At 36.6% G+C, this 15445-nt stretch overlaps 5 protein-coding genes across 5 annotated transcripts; all 5 read left to right on the top strand.

Annotated features, from left to right (window-relative positions):
- The first annotated feature begins 385 nt into the window (after positions 1-385).
- LOC140005678 (zinc finger BED domain-containing protein RICESLEEPER 2-like) lies at positions 386-1808 on the top strand. Its single transcript, XM_072046703.1, has 2 exons — positions 386-1301; positions 1348-1808. The coding sequence occupies exons 1-2, from the start codon at positions 386-388 to the stop codon at positions 1806-1808; spliced, it is 1377 nt and encodes a 458-aa protein (XP_071902804.1).
- Positions 1809-1829: 21 nt separating this feature from the next.
- Positions 1830-5374, top strand: LOC140005677 (zinc finger BED domain-containing protein RICESLEEPER 3-like). Its single transcript, XM_072046702.1, has 2 exons — positions 1830-2405; positions 5240-5374. The coding sequence occupies exons 1-2, from the start codon at positions 1830-1832 to the stop codon at positions 5372-5374; spliced, it is 711 nt and encodes a 236-aa protein (XP_071902803.1).
- A 1819-nt stretch (positions 5375-7193) lies between these two features.
- On the top strand, positions 7194-8616 carry LOC140005676 (zinc finger BED domain-containing protein RICESLEEPER 2-like). The gene is made up of 2 exons (XM_072046701.1): positions 7194-8109; positions 8156-8616. The coding sequence occupies exons 1-2, from the start codon at positions 7194-7196 to the stop codon at positions 8614-8616; spliced, it is 1377 nt and encodes a 458-aa protein (XP_071902802.1).
- A 21-nt stretch (positions 8617-8637) lies between these two features.
- On the top strand, positions 8638-12182 carry LOC140005675 (zinc finger BED domain-containing protein RICESLEEPER 3-like). The gene is made up of 2 exons (XM_072046700.1): positions 8638-9213; positions 12048-12182. The coding sequence occupies exons 1-2, from the start codon at positions 8638-8640 to the stop codon at positions 12180-12182; spliced, it is 711 nt and encodes a 236-aa protein (XP_071902801.1).
- A 1819-nt stretch (positions 12183-14001) lies between these two features.
- On the top strand, positions 14002-15424 carry LOC140005674 (zinc finger BED domain-containing protein RICESLEEPER 2-like). Its single transcript, XM_072046699.1, has 2 exons — positions 14002-14917; positions 14964-15424. The coding sequence occupies exons 1-2, from the start codon at positions 14002-14004 to the stop codon at positions 15422-15424; spliced, it is 1377 nt and encodes a 458-aa protein (XP_071902800.1).
- Positions 15425-15445: the final 21 nt, after the last annotated feature.

Raw genomic sequence — 15445 nt, 5'->3', positions numbered from 1 at the left:
CATTACTGAAAAGAATTATCAGCAGAACCTCAAAAAATGTATTCTTTATTTAATTCATATGCCTAAAACTTCTCTAAATAATTATCAGAGCAAGTTTTTTTTTTTTAAATAGTTTTGTTTACACCTTAAAAGTCTCTGAAATTCATGGTGAAAGCCTCCGTTAATGGATGTGTCTTTCTTTAGCTTGAAAATTTCCTTGCCCTGATTTGAAAATTTGTTGTCTTTCTTTAGCTTGGAGCCTTGGACTGCATGTGTTTATGGACTGATGTCAACCCAAGACAAGGGCAGTCAACCCGAGATTTCTTGTATCCCACTGGTTTCCAATGCTGATTCATGTACTCCATTGATATTGGACAACCCAATATTTGTCTCCAATGAGTCAACGATGAATCCAGGAAACATGATGACTAATCCAATTACACAAAGTACTCCTTTGGGTAATATACAAGAAGGACAAGAAGCTGTGGTTATTGACGATAACAATGAAGAAGGAGAAAATGATAAATTAGATGAAGATGGTGAATTCCATATTCCAAAACGGAATAAAACTTCTGAAGCTTGGGAGGACTTCAACGAATTTGAAGAAAATGGCAATTACTATGCCATTTGCCGTTACTGCAATAAAAAGCTATCGAGGGGTAAATCAAAGCAAACAACTAGCTTGTGGCGGCACCGAAACTCATGTCCATCTAGAAAAGCAAGTTTAAGACAAGCTGCACAACAAACGAAACTGAACTTTCAGCCGGCTGATGATGCATTTCCTTCTATACCACCGTTGCATACCGGAAAATTTGACATGGAGAAAATGAGAGAAGCCGCTGCACATTGGATTGTGATGCACGAACATCCCTTCACCATTCTTGAAGAAGAAGGTTTGAATATTTTCCTAAAGCGTGGCATGCTCGAGTGGCAAAAGATCATTAGAGGAGTAGCAAAAAATGATTGTGTGGCAGTCTATGAACTTGAGAAAAAGAAGCTGAAGAAAAAGTTAAGAAATGTGAAAAAGGTAAGCCTCACAACCGATCTTTGGAAATCTAAAAATCAAAAGATCGAATATATGGTTATTATTGGCCATTGGATTGACTCAGATTGGAAGCTACAAAAGAGAGTGCTCAACTTTGTTCACATACCACCTCCTAGACGAGGGGTTGAGATTGCTGCTTCACTCTTCAAGTGTGTGAAGGATTGGGGTATTGAGCAAAAAATACACACAATTTCAGTTGATAATGCTTCAGCCAATGATGTGGCTATTAGAGTTTTGCGGGATGATTTTAGTAGATCGAAGAAACTATTAGGTGGCGGCAAGTTGTTTCATGTTCGATGCTGTGCGCACATCTTGAACCTTAGGCCTTTCTGAGATTGCGGACATTGTAAACAAAATTAGGGACAGCGTCGATTTTGTCAATCGCTCAGAGACCAGATTATTGTTGTTCGCTGAGATTGCACAACAACTTCAAATACCCGGGAAAAAGTTGCTTTATGATTGTCGAACAAGATGGAATGCCACCTTCGAAATGCTAAGCTGTGCTATGAAGTTCAAAGATGTTTTTCCTCGTTTTCAAGATAGAGATCCACTCTATGATTCCTGTCCAGCTTATGAGGATTGGGAAAAGGCAGAAAAAGTGTGCTCTGTGTTAGAGAAATTTTGGGCAGCCACGCATGTGATATCCGGGAGTGAATATCCTACGAGCAATTTATTCCTTCAAGAGGCTGTGAAAATTAAGAAACTCTTAGATTCTCGAGAAAATGATGAAAATGACTTCATCCGAGCTATGATTAGAAAGATGAAGGCCAAGTTCGACAAATAATGGGGCGAATGCAATTTGTTAATGGCTATTGCTGCCATTTTAGATCCAAGGCAGAAAATGAGAGTTGTTGAGTTTGCCTTCCCTCAAATGTTTCCATCTTTTGAGGCACAAGAACATATTTTCAGCGTGAAGAAAGCTTTATTTGAGCTTTATGATGAGTATGCAGATTTGAATGCAACTGGAAATGAAAATGCAGTCCACTCATGTGCTTCAGAAGGGCCACAAAAAAATGCAACATCTTCTTCTAGGTGGGTTGACTTTGATGAGTACTGTGACGAAATGGAGACTACTGAGCCACAAAAATCTGAATTGGTGGATTATTTAGAAAAGGCTCGCCTAAAGACTGGTTCCAACCCAAATGCCTATGATTGTTTGGAGTGGTGGAAAAGCAATAGGGTTGCGTATCCAATATTGTCCGAAATGGCGGCTGACATCTTGGCTATTCCTGTAACTACAGTGGCATCTGAGGCCACATTTAGTGCCGGAACTCGAGTTATTGATAGCTATCGTGCTTCCCTTCATCCAGATACGGTTCAAGTGTTGTTGTGTGCAGGGGACTGGTGTAGAAAGCTTCACGGGATCTCAAAGAAAGTGAAAGTAAGTTTTATTGTTTTATCATTCAACTTTTGTGGCCAAGTTCAACAAGTTATGACTTTTTTTCTTTCTAAATTATTTGCCTTGGGTGGTTTTTATTGTAAATGCAGGAAGCTAAAATAATCAAAGAAATTGAATTGCCCAAGATTTGAAGGTCTATTGCAAAGGGCTCATTTTGAATCAGGTCTGGCATTGTGCGTTATCTAGAGTTCTCGATAATTTTGTACCTTAATTTGATTCATTTTTTTGTCTTTGGTGATATTTGACAGGACTTATATTTTTTTGGTTGGCAATAGGTGTTAGAAACTTGGAATTTTGGAATCTGAACTCTATGCAGTTAACATCTCAAATGACTTGTCTCAAATCTGTACAGCTATAGTGAATTTGGTGACTTTTTTACTCAAGCGAATGTTGACACTTGACAAGCTGTGGTTGCCAGTTGTGTTTTGACTTTTTTGACTCAAATCTGTACAACTTTGGTGAATCTGGAGATTTTTTTGACTGTTGACAAGCTGTGGCTGCCAAGTTGTGTTTTGACTTTTGACTTTGGACTCAAATCTGCATAGCTATAGTGAATCTGGTGATTTCTTTGACTCAAGTGAATGTTGTATAGATACTACCAGGTTGTATTTTGATTTTTGACTAAAATCTGTACATGAGTTGCTGTATAGAATCTTGGCAATGGATCTTAATAGAATGTTGTATAGAGAACTTGATCTCAAATGATACAGAGTTCAGTGTATTGTGACTAAATGCTATTAATATCAAGTTCTCTATTTCTTTTGCTTACATGGCTATTTTGGCTATTGAGAAACTATCATTTTTTCTATTATATTAACTAGTTTGATAATGTTGCTTTTAGAGTGCTTGAATCACATGGTTGGCATTTGCGTTGAAATGAAGCAAAATGCATGTTTTAATATGAATTGCTATATTGAAGGATAGCACAGTTTTTTGCGCTCAATTTTTGCTGAATTCTGGTTTAGAAAACAAATGTTTTCGAGCTCATTTTACGAGCTTAGTTCGAGTACTCGAGCTCGAATCTTATACGAGTTCGAGCTCGAGTTCTCTTTAATTACATCGAGTCGAGTTCGAGTTCGAAGTTTGAGGCTTGTTCGAGCTCGAGCTCGAGCTCGAGCAGTACTCATAACCTTCGAGCTCGAGCTCGAGTATGGTACTACTCGAGCTCGACTCGGCTCAACTCCACCCCTACATATAAGTATGAAAAAGAATCGGAGAACTTTTGATATTTTAGTTGATTCCGTTATAAAATATAAAATTCGTCGTTTTGACATTCTAGTCCAAACTATAAAGGGTTATATATAACTTTCGAAACCATGCGAACATAATTCCTTTGTCGTTAATATAGAGCCAAAGTGTGTGATGTTTGCTTGAATTTTTTGACTACCTGTAAAGAAGCAAATTTTAGATGTAGAAGACTGTTTATGCAGCAAATTTAACTAATGATTGATATAGGTGCATTTCTCAGTGCTGTGATCAATATTAGTGGCTTTGTGATGGTTTGGCAAGTAGAAATATATTGTTCATTTTTTATGACGTACTTCTTGTTATTTTGCTGGTTGCTGTCAATAGGGTTGTGCATCGAATTCGAATTCGGTAATTCGAAAGTTTGAATTCAGAATTTTTCAAAATTTTGGCATAGAAATTACCGATCGATTTCGATTTCGAATTCACCAGTTCCAATTTCGATTTCGATTCCGAATTCAATTGGGAATTCGGTAAATTCCGAATTCACCGAATTTGGAAACCTTTTTTCCTTTTTTTTCTTTTTTGTTAGATGTATTGTTATATAATATAAATTATATATTGCATATATTATAAAAAATATTATTATATATATAAATATATATTAATATACATATTATAAAATGAAATTGAAATAAAAATTATTATTATATATATAAATAAATATTAATATATATATGTTATAAAACGAAATTCGAAATCGAAAATGTCCGATTTCAAAAACTCCATTATTGAATTCGAACCAAATTCGCATAATTCGAAATCGAAAATTCCAATTTCAGTGCCAAATTCCAAATTACCGATTTCAAAAATTTCGAATTCGATCGTTAAATCGAAATTTTTTGATTTTGCACACCCCTAACTGTCAAGAGGGAATATATCAGTATTGTGTTTTGAGTTTTTTTTTTTTATGAGCATGAAATTTGGTTGCATGACTTTATTTTCTTCTAGGTGGTTTGTGACTTGTAATATCACGAGGGTCAAAAATATAAAACTTTTTATTGACACTACTAAGCATGTCACATAAGAGGGGATAAAACTAGGGGTTTGTTTGGATTGAGGATTATTTGTCAAAATTTATTTGCTTACATCATCATTACAATTTCCAACACACCTTTTTATCTTCCCAATTAACTTTTTATCTCACATACATCATATCACAAAAAGTGCTACAGTAAAAATATCTTAAATAATTTACAATCCAAATAATTAACTAGTGGTTTAGCAACCTTTTGTGTAGGGGTGGAGCTGAGTCGAGGAGCTCGACTCGAGCTCGATATGTGCTCGGCCAAAAGCTCGAGCTCGAGCTCGATTAATCGAGCTCGATCTCGATCTCGAGCTGCTCGATAGAGCTATCGAGTCGAGCTCGAGCCCATAAATTTGATACTCGAAAGCTCGACGAGCTTTATCGAGTATCGCATAAAAATTTAAAAAAAGATTATATATAAAATTACTAATATTATTAAATAAATTCTGAGGAATAATTATGGGTGAAGTGATAATTATACTAAAAAGAATAGTCAAGTTCCTACTTCCCAATTCAGTTGCTGTGGTCATTCTGCTGTTCTCAGTTGGAGGAAGCCAAGACAAGGCCATTTCGCTTGACACAAGCTATCCCTGGGTCCAAGTCCTTGGACTACAACATAGATTTAACATTCGAGGCATCAGGGCTTGCTAACTCCATGATATCAGTTACATGGGAATGAAGACAAGGTTCAGACTCAGCGGCTAAAATTGTGCCAAAAAGCCTCTGTTATTTGACTGCTGTAATCTTGTAGTATCCCTTCTTTTGTTGCTATTTCCTGACTTTTCGAGTCTCTTAGAAGGGAAGGCTGTGGAATGATTGAAGTTATACGTTGCCCTTGTGTATCATGTAAATATTGGACAGTGGATTTTCTATATTTATATACACATATATATATCTGAGAGTTTTGCTCAAAAAAAAAAAAAAAATTCCTACTTCCCGCCCAGACTTCCCATCGCTAGCCTTTCTAGCCTTTCAGCCTTTCAGTTTCAGCCTTTCTAGCCTTTCTGCCTTTCTAGCCTTTCTAGCCTTTCAGCCAGTTCCCACTTCCCACTTCCCATTTCCCATTTCCCATCGAGCCTTTCTTCCTCTTTCCAACTCCCAAGTCGTGTCTCTGTTGCTAGCTCGTTGAAGCTTCCCAGAGCAGCTATTGATTTGCTTATCCATCGCGGTAGCTTTTGAATCCGCCTGTAAGTTCAGAATCTCCTTCTCCTTTTTGAATTTATGTATTAAGCATGCGGGTAAGAACTTGGTTGTATTATGTATTAAGCATTTAAGCATACTGGTAAGGAAAACGTGAGGAAAATTTGTATTTTAAGCTTGTTGCTGAAATTGTTGGTTATTGTATTTAGATTTGGTCACCACAACCCGTGCATCTGATATGAAAGCCTCCTCGTCTTCTCCGACCTTTTATTTTTTCTTCTCCTTCTCTTGAATCTCTGCCACCCACTGGCTGTTTAGTGAAGAGTCTTCAAAGAGAGAATTTTGGGTTAAAGATTGATTTATTATTTCTGTCTTTCTGTGCAATTTCTCATAAATTGGATACGAGCAAGGTTTTTTTTTTTTTTTTGCTAGAGGAATCACTTGTTTTCTCTTGAGCCTGTTGGCAAAGGTCTGAATGCTGCCAAGGCACGTCAACAGCATGATACCCAGCAAAAGCTAAGAAACAACCATATTGATTAATGAGCATTGCTGATTTCATATTGTTCATGTTTCTAAGAATGGAACTCCTAAAGTTTTTCTTCAGTACGTGTCATCTGACCTCCATGTTAGCATATCTAGAACAATATTTGCACTTTCTATAATTGGTTTAGTTGGTCCTAGCTAACAAAAGTATAAAGTTAGGGATGAAGCAACACAAGTATAAGGGCAGGTATGTATGGATTTGCCAAGTATGATAAAAAGCAGGGATGAAGCAACACAAGTATGAAATTTCTTTTCCCTTTAGCGTAAGTCAAAAGATATTTGAGACAGTTGAAAGTTGTTTTTATTTTAAACCTTTGAAAAAAATGTAGGAAGAGTATATCATAGCATCTGATTACTGTGATTAATACAGATTTATACATTTGTTGATGATCAAAGTGTGATTAATGAAATGTAGCAGGTTTAATCTTTTCATTACTGAAAAGAATTATCAGCAGAACCTCAAAAAATGTATTCTTTATTTAATTCATATGCCTAAAACTTCTCTAAATAATTATCAGAGCAAGTTTTTTTTTTTTAAATAGTTTTGTTTACACCTTAAAAGTCTCTGAAATTCATGGTGAAAGCCTCCGTTAATGGATGTGTCTTTCTTTAGCTTGAAAATTTCCTTGCCCTGATTTGAAAATTTGTTGTCTTTCTTTAGCTTGGAGCCTTGGACTGCATGTGTTTATGGACTGATGTCAACCCAAGACAAGGGCAGTCAACCCGAGATTTCTTGTATCCCACTGGTTTCCAATGCTGATTCATGTACTCCATTGATATTGGACAACCCAATATTTGTCTCCAATGAGTCAACGATGAATCCAGGAAACATGATGACTAATCCAATTACACAAAGTACTCCTTTGGGTAATATACAAGAAGGACAAGAAGCTGTGGTTATTGACGATAACAATGAAGAAGGAGAAAATGATAAATTAGATGAAGATGGTGAATTCCATATTCCAAAACGGAATAAAACTTCTGAAGCTTGGGAGGACTTCAACGAATTTGAAGAAAATGGCAATTACTATGCCATTTGCCGTTACTGCAATAAAAAGCTATCGAGGGGTAAATCAAAGCAAACAACTAGCTTGTGGCGGCACCGAAACTCATGTCCATCTAGAAAAGCAAGTTTAAGACAAGCTGCACAACAAACGAAACTGAACTTTCAGCCGGCTGATGATGCATTTCCTTCTATACCACCGTTGCATACCGGAAAATTTGACATGGAGAAAATGAGAGAAGCCGCTGCACATTGGATTGTGATGCACGAACATCCCTTCACCATTCTTGAAGAAGAAGGTTTGAATATTTTCCTAAAGCGTGGCATGCTCGAGTGGCAAAAGATCATTAGAGGAGTAGCAAAAAATGATTGTGTGGCAGTCTATGAACTTGAGAAAAAGAAGCTGAAGAAAAAGTTAAGAAATGTGAAAAAGGTAAGCCTCACAACCGATCTTTGGAAATCTAAAAATCAAAAGATCGAATATATGGTTATTATTGGCCATTGGATTGACTCAGATTGGAAGCTACAAAAGAGAGTGCTCAACTTTGTTCACATACCACCTCCTAGACGAGGGGTTGAGATTGCTGCTTCACTCTTCAAGTGTGTGAAGGATTGGGGTATTGAGCAAAAAATACACACAATTTCAGTTGATAATGCTTCAGCCAATGATGTGGCTATTAGAGTTTTGCGGGATGATTTTAGTAGATCGAAGAAACTATTAGGTGGCGGCAAGTTGTTTCATGTTCGATGCTGTGCGCACATCTTGAACCTTAGGCCTTTCTGAGATTGCGGACATTGTAAACAAAATTAGGGACAGCGTCGATTTTGTCAATCGCTCAGAGACCAGATTATTGTTGTTCGCTGAGATTGCACAACAACTTCAAATACCCGGGAAAAAGTTGCTTTATGATTGTCGAACAAGATGGAATGCCACCTTCGAAATGCTAAGCTGTGCTATGAAGTTCAAAGATGTTTTTCCTCGTTTTCAAGATAGAGATCCACTCTATGATTCCTGTCCAGCTTATGAGGATTGGGAAAAGGCAGAAAAAGTGTGCTCTGTGTTAGAGAAATTTTGGGCAGCCACGCATGTGATATCCGGGAGTGAATATCCTACGAGCAATTTATTCCTTCAAGAGGCTGTGAAAATTAAGAAACTCTTAGATTCTCGAGAAAATGATGAAAATGACTTCATCCGAGCTATGATTAGAAAGATGAAGGCCAAGTTCGACAAATAATGGGGCGAATGCAATTTGTTAATGGCTATTGCTGCCATTTTAGATCCAAGGCAGAAAATGAGAGTTGTTGAGTTTGCCTTCCCTCAAATGTTTCCATCTTTTGAGGCACAAGAACATATTTTCAGCGTGAAGAAAGCTTTATTTGAGCTTTATGATGAGTATGCAGATTTGAATGCAACTGGAAATGAAAATGCAGTCCACTCATGTGCTTCAGAAGGGCCACAAAAAAATGCAACATCTTCTTCTAGGTGGGTTGACTTTGATGAGTACTGTGACGAAATGGAGACTACTGAGCCACAAAAATCTGAATTGGTGGATTATTTAGAAAAGGCTCGCCTAAAGACTGGTTCCAACCCAAATGCCTATGATTGTTTGGAGTGGTGGAAAAGCAATAGGGTTGCGTATCCAATATTGTCCGAAATGGCGGCTGACATCTTGGCTATTCCTGTAACTACAGTGGCATCTGAGGCCACATTTAGTGCCGGAACTCGAGTTATTGATAGCTATCGTGCTTCCCTTCATCCAGATACGGTTCAAGTGTTGTTGTGTGCAGGGGACTGGTGTAGAAAGCTTCACGGGATCTCAAAGAAAGTGAAAGTAAGTTTTATTGTTTTATCATTCAACTTTTGTGGCCAAGTTCAACAAGTTATGACTTTTTTTCTTTCTAAATTATTTGCCTTGGGTGGTTTTTATTGTAAATGCAGGAAGCTAAAATAATCAAAGAAATTGAATTGCCCAAGATTTGAAGGTCTATTGCAAAGGGCTCATTTTGAATCAGGTCTGGCATTGTGCGTTATCTAGAGTTCTCGATAATTTTGTACCTTAATTTGATTCATTTTTTTGTCTTTGGTGATATTTGACAGGACTTATATTTTTTTGGTTGGCAATAGGTGTTAGAAACTTGGAATTTTGGAATCTGAACTCTATGCAGTTAACATCTCAAATGACTTGTCTCAAATCTGTACAGCTATAGTGAATTTGGTGACTTTTTTACTCAAGCGAATGTTGACACTTGACAAGCTGTGGTTGCCAGTTGTGTTTTGACTTTTTTGACTCAAATCTGTACAACTTTGGTGAATCTGGAGATTTTTTTGACTGTTGACAAGCTGTGGCTGCCAAGTTGTGTTTTGACTTTTGACTTTGGACTCAAATCTGCATAGCTATAGTGAATCTGGTGATTTCTTTGACTCAAGTGAATGTTGTATAGATACTACCAGGTTGTATTTTGATTTTTGACTAAAATCTGTACATGAGTTGCTGTATAGAATCTTGGCAATGGATCTTAATAGAATGTTGTATAGAGAACTTGATCTCAAATGATACAGAGTTCAGTGTATTGTGACTAAATGCTATTAATATCAAGTTCTCTATTTCTTTTGCTTACATGGCTATTTTGGCTATTGAGAAACTATCATTTTTTCTATTATATTAACTAGTTTGATAATGTTGCTTTTAGAGTGCTTGAATCACATGGTTGGCATTTGCGTTGAAATGAAGCAAAATGCATGTTTTAATATGAATTGCTATATTGAAGGATAGCACAGTTTTTTGCGCTCAATTTTTGCTGAATTCTGGTTTAGAAAACAAATGTTTTCGAGCTCATTTTACGAGCTTAGTTCGAGTACTCGAGCTCGAATCTTATACGAGTTCGAGCTCGAGTTCTCTTTAATTACATCGAGTCGAGTTCGAGTTCGAAGTTTGAGGCTTGTTCGAGCTCGAGCTCGAGCTCGAGCAGTACTCATAACCTTCGAGCTCGAGCTCGAGTATGGTACTACTCGAGCTCGACTCGGCTCAACTCCACCCCTACATATAAGTATGAAAAAGAATCGGAGAACTTTTGATATTTTAGTTGATTCCGTTATAAAATATAAAATTCGTCGTTTTGACATTCTAGTCCAAACTATAAAGGGTTATATATAACTTTCGAAACCATGCGAACATAATTCCTTTGTCGTTAATATAGAGCCAAAGTGTGTGATGTTTGCTTGAATTTTTTGACTACCTGTAAAGAAGCAAATTTTAGATGTAGAAGACTGTTTATGCAGCAAATTTAACTAATGATTGATATAGGTGCATTTCTCAGTGCTGTGATCAATATTAGTGGCTTTGTGATGGTTTGGCAAGTAGAAATATATTGTTCATTTTTTATGACGTACTTCTTGTTATTTTGCTGGTTGCTGTCAATAGGGTTGTGCATCGAATTCGAATTCGGTAATTCGAAAGTTTGAATTCAGAATTTTTCAAAATTTTGGCATAGAAATTACCGATCGATTTCGATTTCGAATTCACCAGTTCCAATTTCGATTTCGATTCCGAATTCAATTGGGAATTCGGTAAATTCCGAATTCACCGAATTTGGAAACCTTTTTTCCTTTTTTTTCTTTTTTGTTAGATGTATTGTTATATAATATAAATTATATATTGCATATATTATAAAAAATATTATTATATATATAAATATATATTAATATACATATTATAAAATGAAATTGAAATAAAAATTATTATTATATATATAAATAAATATTAATATATATATGTTATAAAACGAAATTCGAAATCGAAAATGTCCGATTTCAAAAACTCCATTATTGAATTCGAACCAAATTCGCATAATTCGAAATCGAAAATTCCAATTTCAGTGCCAAATTCCAAATTACCGATTTCAAAAATTTCGAATTCGATCGTTAAATCGAAATTTTTTGATTTTGCACACCCCTAACTGTCAAGAGGGAATATATCAGTATTGTGTTTTGAGTTTTTTTTTTTTATGAGCATGAAATTTGGTTGCATGACTTTATTTTCTTCTAGGTGGTTTGTGACTTGTAATATCACGAGGGTCAAAAATATAAAACTTTTTATTGACACTACTAAGCATGTCACATAAGAGGGGATAAAACTAGGGGTTTGTTTGGATTGAGGATTATTTGTCAAAATTTATTTGCTTACATCATCATTACAATTTCCAACACACCTTTTTATCTTCCCAATTAACTTTTTATCTCACATACATCATATCACAAAAAGTGCTACAGTAAAAATATCTTAAATAATTTACAATCCAAATAATTAACTAGTGGTTTAGCAACCTTTTGTGTAGGGGTGGAGCTGAGTCGAGGAGCTCGACTCGAGCTCGATATGTGCTCGGCCAAAAGCTCGAGCTCGAGCTCGATTAATCGAGCTCGATCTCGATCTCGAGCTGCTCGATAGAGCTATCGAGTCGAGCTCGAGCCCATAAATTTGATACTCGAAAGCTCGACGAGCTTTATCGAGTATCGCATAAAAATTTAAAAAAAGATTATATATAAAATTACTAATATTATTAAATAAATTCTGAGGAATAATTATGGGTGAAGTGATAATTATACTAAAAAGAATAGTCAAGTTCCTACTTCCCAATTCAGTTGCTGTGGTCATTCTGCTGTTCTCAGTTGGAGGAAGCCAAGACAAGGCCATTTCGCTTGACACAAGCTATCCCTGGGTCCAAGTCCTTGGACTACAACATAGATTTAACATTCGAGGCATCAGGGCTTGCTAACTCCATGATATCAGTTACATGGGAATGAAGACAAGGTTCAGACTCAGCGGCTAAAATTGTGCCAAAAAGCCTCTGTTATTTGACTGCTGTAATCTTGTAGTATCCCTTCTTTTGTTGCTATTTCCTGACTTTTCGAGTCTCTTAGAAGGGAAGGCTGTGGAATGATTGAAGTTATACGTTGCCCTTGTGTATCATGTAAATATTGGACAGTGGATTTTCTATATTTATATACACATATATATATCTGAGAGTTTTGCTCAAAAAAAAAAAAAAAATTCCTACTTCCCGCCCAGACTTCCCATCGCTAGCCTTTCTAGCCTTTCAGCCTTTCAGTTTCAGCCTTTCTAGCCTTTCTGCCTTTCTAGCCTTTCTAGCCTTTCAGCCAGTTCCCACTTCCCACTTCCCATTTCCCATTTCCCATCGAGCCTTTCTTCCTCTTTCCAACTCCCAAGTCGTGTCTCTGTTGCTAGCTCGTTGAAGCTTCCCAGAGCAGCTATTGATTTGCTTATCCATCGCGGTAGCTTTTGAATCCGCCTGTAAGTTCAGAATCTCCTTCTCCTTTTTGAATTTATGTATTAAGCATGCGGGTAAGAACTTGGTTGTATTATGTATTAAGCATTTAAGCATACTGGTAAGGAAAACGTGAGGAAAATTTGTATTTTAAGCTTGTTGCTGAAATTGTTGGTTATTGTATTTAGATTTGGTCACCACAACCCGTGCATCTGATATGAAAGCCTCCTCGTCTTCTCCGACCTTTTATTTTTTCTTCTCCTTCTCTTGAATCTCTGCCACCCACTGGCTGTTTAGTGAAGAGTCTTCAAAGAGAGAATTTTGGGTTAAAGATTGATTTATTATTTCTGTCTTTCTGTGCAATTTCTCATAAATTGGATACGAGCAAGGTTTTTTTTTTTTTTTTGCTAGAGGAATCACTTGTTTTCTCTTGAGCCTGTTGGCAAAGGTCTGAATGCTGCCAAGGCACGTCAACAGCATGATACCCAGCAAAAGCTAAGAAACAACCATATTGATTAATGAGCATTGCTGATTTCATATTGTTCATGTTTCTAAGAATGGAACTCCTAAAGTTTTTCTTCAGTACGTGTCATCTGACCTCCATGTTAGCATATCTAGAACAATATTTGCACTTTCTATAATTGGTTTAGTTGGTCCTAGCTAACAAAAGTATAAAGTTAGGGATGAAGCAACACAAGTATAAGGGCAGGTATGTATGGATTTGCCAAGTATGATAAAAAGCAGGGATGAAGCAACACAAGTATGAAATTTCTTTTCCCTTTAGCGTAAGTCAAAAGATATTTGAGACAGTTGAAAGTTGTTTTTATTTTAAACCTTTGAAAAAAATGTAGGAAGAGTATATCATAGCATCTGATTACTGTGATTAATACAGATTTATACATTTGTTGATGATCAAAGTGTGATTAATGAAATGTAGCAGGTTTAATCTTTTCATTACTGAAAAGAATTATCAGCAGAACCTCAAAAAATGTATTCTTTATTTAATTCATATGCCTAAAACTTCTCTAAATAATTATCAGAGCAAGTTTTTTTTTTTTAAATAGTTTTGTTTACACCTTAAAAGTCTCTGAAATTCATGGTGAAAGCCTCCGTTAATGGATGTGTCTTTCTTTAGCTTGAAAATTTCCTTGCCCTGATTTGAAAATTTGTTGTCTTTCTTTAGCTTGGAGCCTTGGACTGCATGTGTTTATGGACTGATGTCAACCCAAGACAAGGGCAGTCAACCCGAGATTTCTTGTATCCCACTGGTTTCCAATGCTGATTCATGTACTCCATTGATATTGGACAACCCAATATTTGTCTCCAATGAGTCAACGATGAATCCAGGAAACATGATGACTAATCCAATTACACAAAGTACTCCTTTGGGTAATATACAAGAAGGACAAGAAGCTGTGGTTATTGACGATAACAATGAAGAAGGAGAAAATGATAAATTAGATGAAGATGGTGAATTCCATATTCCAAAACGGAATAAAACTTCTGAAGCTTGGGAGGACTTCAACGAATTTGAAGAAAATGGCAATTACTATGCCATTTGCCGTTACTGCAATAAAAAGCTATCGAGGGGTAAATCAAAGCAAACAACTAGCTTGTGGCGGCACCGAAACTCATGTCCATCTAGAAAAGCAAGTTTAAGACAAGCTGCACAACAAACGAAACTGAACTTTCAGCCGGCTGATGATGCATTTCCTTCTATACCACCGTTGCATACCGGAAAATTTGACATGGAGAAAATGAGAGAAGCCGCTGCACATTGGATTGTGATGCACGAACATCCCTTCACCATTCTTGAAGAAGAAGGTTTGAATATTTTCCTAAAGCGTGGCATGCTCGAGTGGCAAAAGATCATTAGAGGAGTAGCAAAAAATGATTGTGTGGCAGTCTATGAACTTGAGAAAAAGAAGCTGAAGAAAAAGTTAAGAAATGTGAAAAAGGTAAGCCTCACAACCGATCTTTGGAAATCTAAAAATCAAAAGATCGAATATATGGTTATTATTGGCCATTGGATTGACTCAGATTGGAAGCTACAAAAGAGAGTGCTCAACTTTGTTCACATACCACCTCCTAGACGAGGGGTTGAGATTGCTGCTTCACTCTTCAAGTGTGTGAAGGATTGGGGTATTGAGCAAAAAATACACACAATTTCAGTTGATAATGCTTCAGCCAATGATGTGGCTATTAGAGTTTTGCGGGATGATTTTAGTAGATCGAAGAAACTATTAGGTGGCGGCAAGTTGTTTCATGTTCGATGCTGTGCGCACATCTTGAACCTTAGGCCTTTCTGAGATTGCGGACATTGTAAACAAAATTAGGGACAGCGTCGATTTTGTCAATCGCTCAGAGACCAGATTATTGTTGTTCGCTGAGATTGCACAACAACTTCAAATACCCGGGAAAAAGTTGCTTTATGATTGTCGAACAAGATGGAATGCCACCTTCGAAATGCTAAGCTGTGCTATGAAGTTCAAAGATGTTTTTCCTCGTTTTCAAGATAGAGATCCACTCTATGATTCCTGTCCAGCTTATGAGGATTGGGAAAAGGCAGAAAAAGTGTGCTCTGTGTTAGAGAAATTTTGGGCAGCCACGCATGTGATATCCGGGAGTGAATATCCTACGAGCAATTTATTCCTTCAAGAGGCTGTGAAAATTAAGAAACTCTTAGATTCTCGAGAAAATGATGAAAATGACTTCATCCGAGCTATGATTAGAAAGATGAAGGCCAAGTTCGACAAATAATGGGGCGAATGCAATTTGTTA

This window comes from Coffea arabica, chromosome 4e (assembly GCF_036785885.1).
Source record: "Coffea arabica cultivar ET-39 chromosome 4e, Coffea Arabica ET-39 HiFi, whole genome shotgun sequence".
Taxonomy (NCBI): Eukaryota; Viridiplantae; Streptophyta; class Magnoliopsida; order Gentianales; family Rubiaceae; genus Coffea; species Coffea arabica.
This window is presented reverse-complemented; position numbering and strand designations above follow the sequence as displayed.